We start from the raw sequence: 15,230 nt of genomic DNA, 5'->3' as shown, positions 1-15,230 counted from the left end.
AGAGAGACAGAGACACCTACAGTACTGCTTTACCACTCATGAAGCTTTCCCCCTGCAAGTGGGGATCAGGGGCTTGAACCTGGGTCCTTACACATTGTAACATGTGCGCTCAACCAGGTGCACCTAAAAAGCAGTGTTACAACTCTTTTAGAATTTGTCTAGCAGGTCTTCCGGTCTCTACTGGGAGTTCCCACCACCACCACCACCACCAAAAGAGGAGGGAGGGAGAAGCTTCGCTGCTGGTGAAGCGTCCCTCCTCCAGGTGAGGAGCAGAGGTTCAAACCCCAGTCCTTGCACAGGTCCTTGCCCTTAGTACTATGTATGCTTAACTGGGTGTGCCACCACAGGGCCCCAAAAAATAATCTGTGACTTCAGAGTCATAACACTTTCTATGTGGTGCCAGGCGTCAAGCCTGAGACATGTGTATGACAAGGCCTATGCCCTGACCGGAGAGCTCACTCTCTGGCCTCAAAGCTTTCATTGGAATGACAGCTTCATTATGTTATTGTTGTAGCGGTTGCTGTTACCAGGGGAATAGTTATTACAAAACTTTGGTGTCCCATGCGCCAATGTCTCATCTTTCCAGGATAGGTATCCGCACAACCACTCCCACCACCAATGCAGGCCCTCCTCCAGCAGAGTGCACTGGGTCCCCAACACCACAGAATCCCCTCCTCAACCACAGCTCTACCCCCAGTTCTTAGCCATGTTACAACAAACCGTACCTAATTCAAAATTCACTTAGTCTTTCCCACTTCTTTCTTTCTTTTCTTTCTTTGTTTTTATTTTGTTGTATTATCTTTATTTATTTATTTATTGACTGTAAACAACCAGAAATTGAAAGGAAAGGGGGTAACAGAGAGGGAAAGGGTAGTCCGGGAGGTGGCACAGTGGATAAAGGGTTGGACTCTCAAGCATGAGGTCCTGAGTTCTATCCCCAGCAGTACATGTACCAAAGTGATGTCTGGTCCTTTCTCTCTCCTTCTATCCCTCTCATTAATAAATTAATAAATAAATATTTAGAAAGAGAGAGAGGCGGGAGAGAGCAGGGGTAGACAGCATAATGGCTATGCTCATGCCTGAGGCTCCAAAGTCCTGCACCACCATAAACCAGAGCTGATCAGTGCTCTGTTAGAGAGAGAGAGAGAGAGAATGGGAGGGAGAGAGACAGAGAGACACCTACAACACTGCTTCAACACTCAAAAAGCTTTCCCCCTGCAGGGGGGAGCTGGGGGCTCGAACCCAGGTCCTTGTGCACTGTAACATGTGCGCTCAACCAGGTGTACCACCACCCAGCCCCCTTTCCCTGTTTCTTAAGATCTACATGTAAGAGAAATAATCGAGGACAGGGATAGATAGCATAATGGTTATGCAAAGAGACTCTCTCGTGCCTGAGGTTCCAAAGTCCCAGGTTCAATCCCTCATACCACCATAAGCCAGAGCCGAGCAGTGCACTGGTTAAAAAAAAAAGAACAAGAAAAAAGAAATCAGTATTTATCCTTCTAACTAATCTCATTAAACACAAGTCCTTCAAATTCCAACCTAGCTGAGGGAAAGGAAATGACAACATCATTTTTGACAGCTGAGTAGTATTTTATCATATAAATGTATGCCACAGCTTTTTAAAAAAATCTTTATTTGTAAAAAGGAAACATTGACAAAACCATAGGATATAGGAGGGGTACAGCTTCACACAACTCCCACCTCCAGACCTTCATATCCCATCCCCTCCCCTGATAGCTTTCCTGTTCTTTAACCCTCTGGGAGTATGGAGCCAAGGTCATTGTGAGATGCAGAAGGTGGAAGGTCTGGCTTCTGTAACTGCTTCCCCGCTGAACATGGTCGTTGACAGGCCACAGCTTTCTTATAAACACCCATCTGTGGCTGGGCATCTGGGTTGCCTCTGTGTTTGGCCTGTTACAAATGGGGCTGCTATGAGCAGAGGTGTTCACAGATCCCTTTGGACCAGAGGTTTGGTTAGAATGGCAGTTTTGAAGCAGGGTGCTAGAACCTTCCCATGACTGAAAAGCTGCTACCTGGAAGGAGGGAACAGAGGCTTTAAGAGTTCTCTGTCCAGCAAGACTTTAGTCTGTGCCCACTGGTGGCTTTGCCCATCAGTGCTATACAAACATTTCCCTATGAAAACATCTACTGGGGGCCACATGGTGGTGCACACGTGGTTAAGCATAGGCATTACAGTGCACAAGGATCCAGGCTCAAGCCCTTGGTCTGTGCCTGCAGGGGGAAAGCTTTGTGAGTGGTGAAGCAGGGCTGCAGGTGTCTCTCTGTCTCTCTCCTTCTCTATCATCCCCTGTCCTCTCAATTTCTCTCTGTCTCTATCCAATAATAAATAAGTAATAAATTAAAATTAAAAACCTTTTGGGTGGTCCGGGAGGTGGCACAGTGGCTAAGGCACTAGACTCAAGCATGAGGTCCTGAGTTCAATCCCCGGCAGCACATATACCAGAGTGATGGCTGGTTCTTTCTCTCCTCCTATCTCTCTCATGAATAAATACATAAATACTTAAACTTTGGGGCAGGGGTAGATAGCATAATAGGTATGCAAAATTCAATCCCCTGCACCACCATAAGCCAGAGCTGAGCAGTGCTCTGTTAAAAATAAAATAATAATCATAATAAATTTAAAACAAAAACATCCACTGGCAGCCCTGGTCCCCATCTGCAAGGGAAAGTTTCACAAATGGTGAGGCAGTGTTGCAAGTGTCTCTTTTCTTCTCCCCACTTCCTCTCAATTTCTTTCTCTCTCTATCCAATAAATGAATAAAATATTTAAAAAGAAGGAGGAGAAGAACAATAATAATGCTGGCTTTCATAAATGACCAAAAATTAAAAAAAAAAAAAAAAAAAAAGGGACGCAAGTTCAGGCCTCTGGTCATTCCCACCTGCTGGGGGTGGGTGGGGAAACTTCATAAGTGATAAAGCAGTGCTACAGGTATCTGTTTCTCTCCTCTCTCCCCGCTTCCTCTCAATTTTTCTCTGTCTCTATCCACTAAATAAATATTTTAAAAAGAAGAATTCTGGTCTTTATAAAGAAAAAGAAAAAGGGACCCGATTCAAGCCCTTGGTCCCCCCTCTGTCCCCTCCACCACCACCACCACCACCTGCAAGGGGAAATTCTCTTAAAGTGGTGAAACAGGGTTGCATATGTCTGTCTCTTTCCCTGCCTATCTCTCCTCCCCCTCTCAATTTCTTTCTGTCTCTATCCAATAATAAGTAAATACAAATAGTTTTTTTTTAAAAAAAAAAAAAAGAAAGAAAATGTCGAAGGAAATAAAAAATAAAAACATCCACTAGTTCTCAATAACCACTGCTTTGGGAGGGAACATGGGATTGCCTGCCTTAAGATGTCTCCAGAGTTTCCTGGAAATCCTCCACAGAAAAACTATCCCCCTGGAATCCCGCCCCCCCCCCCCCATAACCCCTTTCTGAATGGTAGGCAATCAGTTCAGACTGATATCAGCAGTGAGTGGAAAGGGAAAGTGCCATCTGGGCAAAGGGTGCTTGTTTTTCTTCCTCCCCCTTTTTCTTTTCCTCCCTCCCTCCCAGTTGCTCACAGCTGTTATCTAAAGTGCTTCCCATTCAAACACACCTCATTCCAGATGGAGAACAAACAGACACCGGCCCTAACCAAAGTCTACTCTGGGCAGGGACACTGGTGCCAATCTGAACACTCGCCCTCTCTGGGTTGAACTAGCCTCAAGACTCCTGGCTCAGGATTCTGCATGCCTGGGCGCCCTAATCCCCACCGAATGAATTTATGCCACCATCCTTTTTTTTTTTTTTTCCTCCAGGGTTATCACTGGGGCTCAGTGCCTACACTATGAATCCACTGTTCCTGTGGCTGATGATGATGATGATGGCGGATAGGACAGAAATTGAGAGAGAAGGAAAAGAAAGAGAGGAAGAGAGAAGGACAGACACCTGAAGACCTGTTTCACCACTTGTGAAGTGACCTCCCTGCAAGTGGGGAGCCAGGGCTCGAACAGGGATCCTTGTGCGGTCTATGTGCGCTTAATCCAGTGAGTTACCACCTGGGCCCTATTTACCCCCCATTTTCATAGATGCTGGCACCCCTAGGTGCTCTGCAAACAAAACCTAGACACAAAACTTCTCTTGACAGTGGGACATGGGACAAGGCTCAGGAAACCGTTCTAGATGAGGTTCTAGAGGAGACAGGGGTCAAATCTCCCCACCCACTCCTCAGTCTTGTCAAGGCATTTCTGGGACAATCCAGAAGCTCCCATCAGGTGTGGTCAGGTTCTCTAAGACTTAACTTACAGAAAGGGGTATGGCTATATTTCACCCAGGCTGGCGCTTTATCCTCTCTGGATTTAAAAGATTATTCCTTTTCTTTTCTTTTTTTAAATGAAATGAACTGTTTTTGTCACCGGGGTTATGACTGGGGCTTGATGCCTGCATGACTCTATAGTTAGCAGTAGTGGGTTCTGTTTGCTTGTTTGTTTGCTGTTTTGGTTTGTTTTTCTCCCGAGCACACTGCTCAACACCCACAGTGATCCAGAGCTTATTTTTATTTATTATTAGCATTTTTGTTTTATTCCTTAATATTTTTTATTATTATTATTTATTCGGTAGAGACAGTCAGAATTTAAGTGGGGAGGGGGAGGAAGAGAAAGAGAGTGAGACACCTGCAGCTCTGCTTCACCACTCGCAAAGCTCTCCCCCTGCAGGTGGGGACCGTGGGCTCGAACCTGGGATCTTGTGCATTGTAACAAGTATGTTCAACCTGGTGCACCACCACCTGACCCCCCCTTTATTATTATTTTTTATTGTTACCAGGATCACTGCTTCTTGGGGCTCTCTCTCTCTCTCTCTCTCGCTTTTATTATTTATCAATAAGAAGTATAGGAAGAGAGAACAAAAGAAACAGACATGACTCTGGTACATGTATTACCAGGGACTGAACTCAGGACCTCATGCTTAAGAATCCAATGCTTTATCCACTATGCCACCTCCCAGACCACTTTCTTTCCCCACCCCACCCCCTTCCTTTTCTTTCATACAACAGAGAGCGATTGAGAGGGAAGAAAGAGATGGGGGGGGTAGATAGCATAATGGTTATGCAAAGAAACTCTCAAGCCTGAGGTTCCAAATTCCCATTTTCAATGCCCCCCCGCACCACCATAAATGATAGCTGAAGCCAGAGCTGAGCAGTACTCTGGTAAGAATTCATAAATAAACTATGGACCACTACTACCTCCTACTACTTCACCATTAAAGTGAAGGTGGGCGCAAAGTGCAAGGATGGGCGGAAGAATCCCGGTTGGAGCCCCCGGCTCCCCACCTGCAGGAGAGTCCCTTCACAGGCAGTGAAGCAGGTCTGCAGATGTCTATCTTTCTCCCTCTCTGTCTTTCCCTCCTCTCTCTGTTTCTCTCTGTCCCATCCAACAACAAGAACATTAATAACTACAACAATAAAAAACAACAAGGGCAACGGAAGGGAATGAATAAATATTTTTGAAAAAGTGAAGGTGCTTTTTTTTTTTTTCTTTGTGGCAACAATTACTTAGAGAATTTGTTTCTCCAGCCCAAGCCAAGGGACTTTTGTTCTCCAAGGACTTTATTCTCTGGTCTTTTGTAAATAAACAGCACTGCTTTGGATTTTGACCTTCCCACTCAGGATCTGACATGAGCCAGTTTGCCCAGCTTAAAGGGGATGTTCCAAATTAACAGGCTGGAGTAACTCAGAGAGATGCCCTGCTGGTACCCAGGGGTCTGGTTCTCAAGGGTGGTCCCAGGGCTAATCAGGGCTGGTCCCAGGTTCTACCCCCAGAGCCACCAGGAGTAGAGATGGGAGGGCACATCAGTCTGATAGGGAGACCAAAGATCTACTAGTTGAGTCAGAGGGGCAAGTGTGGATGCAGACCTGGGGTGTTCTAGACACCCAGCCCCTCTCTGCAGGAGGCTGAATACCTGACATCTCATGAGGCAGAGGCCACTCCATCTTTTCAGGAACCCGCACACCTGGAACTCCATCAACTGTCCCAAAATGCTTTATGCTGATGAATGAGTCATCTTCTGTCCATTTCTATTTCTTTATTTATTTATTTATTCTTTTTGTTATCTTTATCTATTGAATAGAGACAGTCAGAAACTGAGAGGGTAGGAGGAGATAGGGACACAGAGGGTGGGTGTAGATAGTGTAATGGTTACACAAAGAGACTCTCAATGCCTGAGGCTCCAGTGTCCCAGGTTCAATCCTCCATACCACCATAGACCAAAGCTGAACAGAGCTCTGGTAAAAATAAATAAATGAAGTTTAAAAAGAATTAAAAGGGGGGGGGGGACAGAGAGAGACATCTGCAGCACTGCTTCACCACCCATGAAGCATTCCCCCTGCAGGTGGGGACTGGAGGCTCGAAGCCTTGTCCTTGCACACTGTATGTAACGTGTACTTACACCATCACCCAGGCCCCATTTTTTTTAAATTAGTGATTTAATAATGATTAACAAGATTGTGGGATAAGAGGGATACAGTTCCATACAATTCTCACCAACAGAGTTCTGAATCCCATACCCTCTATTGGAAGGTTCCCTATTCTTTATTCCTCTAGAAGTATGGACCAAAGATCTTTGATTCCTAGCTATGACCATGGAATACAAGCTCATACCTACAGGGATGCAGAGATTACACAGGTTCCTGTGATGAATATGAACAGACATGGGCCCCCATGGGATCAATGGGGTTTACAGTTAAGGGTATGTATATACTTCTCCCATATTTGGGAGCTATGCTCTGCCCTGATTCAATTTTCTAGTCCTATTCCCAACTCTGCTGTCCATTTCTAACAGTTAGTTATTTTTTTAAAGAATTTATTTATTTATTCATGAGAAAGATAGGAAGAGAGAAAGAACCAGACATCACTCTGGTACATGTGCTGCCGGGGATCAAACTCAGGATCTCATGGTTGAAAATCCAGTGCTTTATCCATTGCATCACCTCCCGGACCACACAGATACAGTTTTTACAAGAAACCAGGAGTGGGTGTCCAAATAGGGTACTGAATTTTTAGAGTAACTCACACAAAGATGCTCTGCCTGATAATCGCGCCGTGGGAGGGGCTGCCCCCCCCCCGCACACCCCCCCCTCCCCCCCCCCGTGGGAGAGAGGAGTGGGACCAGCCCGCCCCCGACCCCCCCCCAGCCCGCACGGAAGGGGAGACAGAGCGCACTGGGAGGGGGGAGAGCGCGACGACGGGTCTGGCTCCCTCGGGCCCGGGATTCTGCGATTCCTCAAGGAAACACTCACAAAAGACATGTCTCTGATATCTGATTACTGTAAAAAATGGCGACTAATCCCTAGCACTGCAAAAACGGTATCATCTGTTTTCCATCTACACCATGCCTCGGCCTCGCGTGAGCTTAATGTGCAGCTTGACGATACGAGAATCCGGCATGAAGCCCAGCCAGTCTATCTTGGCATTACTCTCAATCGCACTGTCATTTCACGAACATCTCATAAAAACTGCAGCAAAGGTGGGCGCGAGGAATAACATCATTGCAAGACTGGCCAGCTCCTCATGGGGCGTGAGCGCTTCCACACTACGATCATCATCTCTGGCATTATGCTATTCCACTGCAGAATACTGTGCCCCAGTATGGTTCCGTAGCCCCCATGTCCACTTGGTCGATTCCAAATTATATTCCTCTGTTGTTTTCGCCGGGCTGGCTTCACCGGCAGGTAACAGACAACCCGGGACTCATGGCTGGGTTGTAGGCAGTATCTCTTTATTTATGCAAGACGCAGCACAATCTAAGCCGAGCTAAGCTAAAACTAAACTAAAAACTACAATCTTGTCCTTATAAATATACTAGCCCAGTAGGGTGGGAACAGGATGCAACACAGAGAGGGTGGAGAGAAAAGTGACTGGTGAAAATCAGAGTGTGACAAGGAGAGGATCAGGAGGTGACAAGGAGAGTGGGCGGAGCAGGTGAGAATTCTACCACTAAACCACCAATGCCCTGGAGGGAGGGTGGTGCTTGTTAACAGCGGTTATATAAATAGAATGAAGTGGGTATGTAAATAGAATAGTGTTAAGCAGGGGGGATTAAACTAATGAAACAGAAGGGGTTTTTAGAAGCATACCAACATTCCTCCATGAGGATCATTTCTGGAACCATCCGTTCCACCCTGGTCCCATGGCTGCCAGTTCTTAGCAACATCGCCCTGCCAGATATTCGTCGGGATGTGGCATCATCTAAGTTCATTTCCCACGTCTGTGTTCCACCGGACCTGCCAATATACGCGGATATCTTCGCCCACCCTGTCCAACGCTTGACATTTCGTCATCCAATCTGGTCCCCTATGCCTACACTGAACTTCTCTGTTCCAGACTCTTGGAAACAGAGTTGGCAGTCAGCTGAGGTAAAGAACAAACACCTCATCACAGACCCCTGCAAGCGTCAACCCGGCTTTGACCTAGCACGTTATGATTGGGCCCTCCTCAATCGCTATCGAACAGGCCATGGCCGGTGCGCCGCTATGTTCCATCGCTGGGGAGCCAGAGACGACCCGAACTGCCCCTGCGGCTACAGACAGACTATGACCCACATAGTCAACGACTGCCACCTCTCCAGATTCAAAGGAGGTCTCGAAACTTTACATCAGGCTCAACCTGACGCTGTTGACTGGCTACGGAAGAAGGGCAAACGCTACAAGAAGAAACAAGGGTCTGCCAGGGGCTAAGGAGATAGCACAATGGTTATGCAAAAAGACTATCATGCCTGAGGCTCCCAAGGTCTCAGACATTATCCTCAGCATCACTGTAAGTGTATGCAGAGTGCCAGGCAGACAATCAAAGTCACTCTCAGGCCCAGGAATGGTGCATTCAGGTGAGTGCACCTGTTACCATGCACAAGGATACAGGTTCAAGCCCCTGGTCCCCACCTGCAGAAGAGGAGCTTCACAAGTGGTGAAGCAATATCTTTCATTCCTCCTCTCTTACCTCTGTCAGTTTGTCTCTGTCTCTATCAAATACAAAAGAAAAGGGGGAGAAATAAAAAAAAGGACAGCCAAGAACACTGGATTCGTTGTGCAGGCACCTAGTTCCAGCTATAATCCTGGTGGCAATAAGAAAGAGGAGGAAGAGGACTAAAAGTCACTCTTTTGTTACTCACCCTGCCACCCCTGCCACCTTCTCCTACTATTACCTTCACCTTCTGAAAAACTTCCGGACTGCAACAAACAGCTCAAGTTCACTACTGAAAACTCATCCAACCAAGATAGTCTTTTCTCTCCATCTTCTCCCTCCTATAAAGAAGTTGTATTTTTTTTATTCTCTTTTATTTGTTATTTATGAATGAGAGGGGTAGGAGAGAGAGAAAGAGAGAGAGAGGCGGGGGGGGGGGGAGAAACCAGACATCACTCTGCCTGGGATTGAACTCAGGAACTTGAGAGTCCAACACTTTATATACTAAGCCACCTCCTGGATCATGATTTTTTTTTTTTTCCTTTTTCCTCCCTCACTCTAAGCCAAGGGAATTCAGACATGGCTGAATTCTGCAAAATGGGGCCACAAATCTAAACCTAAGTCAGGTCTAATCAGAGAAGCAGGCCACTGTCTAGGAAGCCTCACACACACTGACAGGATCCTCAACACTGTCACAGGGCCCTGGCCTCTCTGCCATCCCCTCTGTTCCTATTTCCTTATGAGAACAGCCTGCTGGGCTCATGAAAAGGCCCCCTGCCCTCCTAGTCCACCATGTCCAGCTGCTGCACTGCCTCTAATGGGTACACAGCAAGCCTCTTTTTTGAAGTTAAGCAAGTCTCAACAGATTCAAGCCGAGCAGCCAGCATTAACAGGTATACAAAAGGCTTTCATGTCTGAGGCTCTGTGGTCCCAGGTTCAACCGCAGTAGCATTATAAACCAGAGCTTGAGCAGGTTAATAGTCTCTATCCCTTTCTCTCTTGTGAAGGTCTTAAAAATGGCTACAGGTATAATCAAGAAATTGCTAGCATAGTTCAGAGACCAGACCCGGATGGTGGTTAGGCACCAGAATAACAGAAAGGTTAAAAATTAACCAGACCTACAGTAGGAATAATGCTAACTTTCTGCTTCTGTAAACCCTCCTGCTTTCAGTAAGGTAGGATGTTTGTTTCTGGGAAAACAAGATGTTTTTGTACCAAGATGTGGTACAAGCCTAAAAGCCCCCAGTCATTAGATTTCAGGAAATGAGCCAAGTCCCGGAACCTGCACAAAACTATTGTATGTAACCAGTGCTGGCATATGCTGCAAAAAGGATAAAAAGATGCTTGTGACTGTGCTTAGGTGTTCAGTCCTTGGGTTCAGCTCCTGTGTGAGTCTTCCTTGGGCTGGACCCTCAGCTGAGTAGGCTTAAATAAAATTCATACTCAACCACCTGACTTGGTGTGGAGTATTGTGATTCCTATGTGGAGAATTCTATTCTCTCTCTCTCATTAAAATAAAAGTTAGGGCCTGGGAGGTAGCACATGGGCTTGAGTTCACACATGACAGTGTGCAAAGACCCCAGTTCAAGCCCCCTAGTCCCCACCTGCAGCCCAGAAGCATTACAAGTAGTGAAGCAGTGCTGTAGCTCTCTCTCCCTCCCACCCTCCCTCACTCTCCTTCAGTATCCTCCTTCCCTCTCAATTTCTGCCTCTGTCCAAAATAAATAAATGTTTTTTTTAACTGGATAGAAACAGGGAGGAGGAGATAAAGAGGGGAAGAGACAGAAAGATACCTGCAGCCCTGCTTTACCACTCATGAAACTTCCACCCTGCAGGTGGGGACCAGAGGCTTGAACCCATGTCTTTCCACACTGTAATATGTGTGCTTAAACAGGTGTGCCACCACCTGGCCCCTCCAAAATAGATATATATTTTTTTAACTTGGTATGTTCTCCTGGACCTTTAGCCTAGGGTGCTTCCTCCCCCCACCCCCAACACACACACCTACAAATTCAGGGCAACTGGACAAGTTCATTGTAACCTAGCATCACCATTTACAAACATAGCACTAATGTACAGCTAGAAGTGGGCATACCAGAAGAGACCCATCACTCCTTTTATTTAGATCCTATTCACCTAACTTACAACCTACTCTATTACATTAATGGGAAACCCATTGCGGTTTTGTTTTTGTTTTTCTTATTTGGAGGGCTCCCTCCCCCTACCACTTAAGGTCATCTGAGGGTTCCAACAAAGAGCTAAGTTACCAAATGACTAGGTACCCAGTGTAATGTCAGCCATCCCTTCTTCTTCTAGCATTTGCCCTTCTTCCGTAGCCAGTCAACAGCGTCAGGTTGAGCCTGATGTAAAGTTTCGAGACCTCCTTTGAATCTGGAGAGGTGGCAGTCGTTGACTATATGGGTCATAGTCTTGTCTGTAGCCGCAGGGGCAGTTCGGGTTGTCTCTGGCTCCCCAGCGATAGAACATAGCGGCGCACCGGCCATCCCTAAGGATGCATGTTCCTTGTTCCCCCAGGGTCCCTATGGCCTAACAGGACACATGACACCAAAGTGCACAGCAGATGTGCTGTGGGAATGGATAATGGATGGACTTCAGGAGAGCAGCTAGCAGTTGTTTTTCTAGTTGCTCTCTAAATTTGGTCTCACAAGTAGCTCATTGGGTGGGTATGGGATAGACCACTGAGAGGACCCAGTTCATATGTACAGTTCAAGGAGCCAACTGTTAACTATGAGATACCCTTTCTTACCTCCTTTTTTTTTTTTTAAGATTTTATTTATTTATTAATGAGAAAGATAGGAGGAAAGAGAAAGAAAGAGCCAGACATCACTCTGGTACATGTGCTGCCAGGGATTGAACTCAAGATCTCATGTTTGAGAGTCTAATGCTTTACCCACTGTGCCACTGCCCAGACCACTCTTCTGCTAGAATTGAACCCCATGGGGGTAGATAGCATAATGGTTATGCAAAGAGACTCTCATGCCTGAGGCTCCAAAATCCCAGGTTCAATCTCTTACACTACCAAAAAGTCAGAGCTGAGCAGTGCTCTGGTGAAAAAAAAAAAAAAAACTCAAAAGTAACTACTCAGATTTGTGGATCTAGAAGAATTGAAGGGGCCAGGTGATAGCCCACTGGGTTAAGTGCACCATGGCAGGAAGTACAAGGACCAGTATAAGGATCCCGGTTCAAGCCCCCAGCTCCCCACCTGCAGGGGGGTTCTCTTCATAGGCAGATAGGCAGTGAAGCAGGTCTACAGGTGTCTATCTTTCTCTCCCCCTCTGTCTTCCCCTCCTCTCTCCATCTCTCTGTCCTATCTAACAACAATAAAACAACAAGGGTAATAAAAGGAAATAAATAAATATTTAGACAAGAAAAGAAAAAATACATTTTGTTTTAAAAAAAGGGTGGAAGAGATACTGGAGAGACACCATAGCACCATCCCACCATTCATGGTGCTCCCTCTGGTGCTGTCTGTGGTGCTCCCATGTGGGCCTGGACCTCGAAAAAAGATTGGTGATCCCCCCTAAGCCTCCCAACTTCCTTTTAGCTCCTAGTTTCTGCTGAGTGTGTTTGATTCTGGTCTTTTTTTTTTAGCAGAAACTGTTCCTCCACTCTGAATTGGGGTTCAGGTGGACCAGGTATCTCATTTCCTAACATTCACCCCCAAATTCACAAGAGTGTGCCTTCTTCTTAACTGGGTCTTCCCAGTGGCTATCACCTTGTGTCACCAAGCTGAACACAAATGACACCACCTCCCCGGAAACCACTATCTGAAATCACCTCTTTGAAAGCTCTTACAATACTTGGGCTCCCTCCCCCTTTTGCCTCTAGCTAGCAGAGATGTTTCCTCTCTGCCTGTGTCTTAAGAGGTGATGCAGCCTCAGTGAATCAGACTGTAGATAACTAGCTTGAAGACGACTCTCCCTAAAAACTCCCAGTTACTGACCTCAGAAAACGACTTAGCCTGCAACTTGAGATTTTTTACTTTTGATCTTTTGAAGGGTCGTGTTTGAGCAGATAAGAATATTGACCCATTGGCTCCTCTTAACCACCAGGAAACCAACCTCCAGAAGGGAAGTGAACTGAGATGAGTAAGCAGATGAGTTAAAAAAACAAAAGAGCCTCCTCGCAGCTTTTAGGCACCAATCTGGACACTTCTGTCTCCCTACTCTGGGTTGTCCAAGTAAAGCAAACTCAGAACCTTCTAGCAACCAGAAATGTGGGCCAAGGTGACTGAGAGGACTCACACTGCCCGCCCTGCCCTGAGGATTTCACATTCCTAGTGGGCTGAGGGAAAGGGCACCTGTGAACACAGAAAAGGGGATAAGATGGGAGGGAGCGATAGCATAATAGTTATGTAAGCAGACTCTCACTTTCCAGGTTCAATTCCCCCAGCACCACCATAAACCTGAGCTGAGCAGTGCTTCCAAGGAGAAAGGGAGGGAAGGAGAATGGAAAAGAGAAATTACAGCTTAGAAGTACCAAATGCTGGGAGACAAGGACTAGGAACCAGATTGATGACGGGGTGCGCGTTCACAGCACGCCAGCCTGGAATCCCTGCCTGCCCCCCACCTCTACCCCCACCCCAAGAAAGCTCTGGGGGTCCGCGCACAGCTAGCTCCCTTTAGCCAGAGCGCCGAACCTACTATCTCCTTGACTGTTATTTGCTTTTCCTCTCCCCACCGCCCACCCCCGTCCCCGCCGGGATGGGAGCAGTAGTGAAACAGACTGGGGCTTGCGCGGTGGCCCCCACACTCGGGGTGTCACGGTGAACCCGAACATCCCCGGAGACAGCGGAGCGGCCTGGGAGCGCGGCCAGGCCCGCAGTGCGGGGTCCGCAGGCGCCGATGGGGGGTAGGGAAAATGTCCCCATCCAGACCTGACCAGAGTCATTCAAGACAGCGCCCCGAGGTGGGGTTTGGGGCGCGCGCATGCAGCTCCCCCCTCCTCCCCGCACCCCCTGGCCTCTGGGCCCCGCGCGCCCGGCCTCCCCGCGCCCCCAGTCCGTTTGGGCGCGCAGAAGGCCCGCCCCGCGCCCACCCCTGCCGCCCCCCCCCGCACCTACCGTACGCGACCCGCAGTGACCGCGTTGCCGGTGTGCGGCCGCAGCACAGCCAGGAACAGGAGCCGCATGCCGCCGCCCTGCCATCCAGCGCGCCCCAAGCCCGCCAGGGGCGGGCACGCAGACCTGGCCGAGGGGCGGCCGCACAGGCCCGGCCCGCCCACCGCTCCCGGGGCAGCGCCCGCGCTCCCCGGTGCCAGTGAGTGTTGGAGAAGGTGGGGGTGTTACCTGCGCGAGCCTGGGGGAGGGGGAGCGTTGCCATGGAACCGGGGGCTCCGCAGAACTGAGGTTCGTTCTCAAGGGACCAGCATAAGGGTTCCGTGGGTCCCCTTCTCTCCCCAGAGGACAAGGAAAGAGAGTGGGTGGACTCCCGTGGGGCTGCTCCAAGGGGACCAGCACCAGAGAGGATTCCTTTTTATTATCTTTATTTATTTATTGGATAAAGACAGCCAGAAATTGAGAGGAAATAGGGGGATAGGTAGGAGAGAGAGAGACCTGCAACACTGCTTCACCACTTGTGAAGCTTTCCTCCTGCAGGTGGGGATTGGAGGCTTGAACCTGGGTCCTTGCACATTGTAACATATGCACTCAACCAAGTGCCCCACCAGCCTGTTCCCTCCCTCCCCCCACCCCTGCCACCAGGGGATTCCTTGTCCCTTCCCACAGAGATGGGGGGCATAGCCAGCCCTTCCCCCAGCAGCCCCTACTCAACTTCCTCCATCACAGCCTCCCTCAGTAGCTTCCCCACCTCCCCCACCATTAGTACCCCCTCCTCCCTCTAAACCCTCCCACTAAGCCACCTCCTCTGGTCCTCACCAGGTGTGGTCTGGGTGTTCCCACAGAGTCATTGGGGGAACCAACACCAGGGCAAGAGCCTTTTCCCTGTCAGGGACCAGAGGCAGCCATGGGTAGACAGATTCTTCTCCCCCCAACACACACACACACACACACAAACACACACACACACACACCAGAGTCTGTTCATTGGGATGCCATAGTTTTGTTCCCCCTGTGTGACCCATAGAGGTCACTGGCCGGTGGGCTCGTGGACCACTGATGGCCTAGGTTAGACTCCTCAAGTCAAAGGATGATCATGAGGTTCCCAAGGGACCCTCACAGGCAAGGAAAGCTCCTCTCTGTGCCTTACACCGCCAGCTTGAGGGGCAATTTTTAGGGACCCTCTTTTCAGATTCTTTCCTAGA

The 15,230-nt window shown here is 48.2% G+C and overlaps 1 protein-coding gene and 1 non-coding gene across 4 annotated transcripts in view; one reads left to right on the top strand and one right to left on the bottom strand.

The window, feature by feature from the left end:
- Nucleotides 1-14,146, bottom strand: part of GLT1D1 (glycosyltransferase 1 domain containing 1) — a 154,215-nt gene extending 140,069 nt beyond the window's left edge. For all 3 annotated transcript variants that reach the window (XM_060193294.1, XM_060193295.1, XM_060193296.1), the window contains exon 1: nucleotides 14,032-14,146. In XM_060193294.1, the coding sequence (XP_060049277.1) occupies nucleotides 14,032-14,099 (68 nt within the window). In that variant the 5' untranslated portion in view covers nucleotides 14,100-14,146. The remainder of the gene's footprint in view (nucleotides 1-14,031) is intronic.
- Nucleotides 132-194, top strand: LOC132539165 (U7 small nuclear RNA). The gene has a single exon (XR_009550466.1). It is a non-coding gene; the product is annotated as a U7 small nuclear RNA (small nuclear RNA).
- Nucleotides 14,147-15,230: the final 1,084 nt, after the last annotated feature.

This window comes from Erinaceus europaeus, chromosome 6 (assembly GCF_950295315.1).
Source record: "Erinaceus europaeus chromosome 6, mEriEur2.1, whole genome shotgun sequence".
Lineage (NCBI taxonomy): Eukaryota > Metazoa > Chordata > Mammalia > Eulipotyphla > Erinaceidae > Erinaceus > Erinaceus europaeus.
The sequence above is the reverse complement of the archived record's forward strand: the minus strand, read 5'-3'. Positions and strand labels throughout refer to the sequence as shown.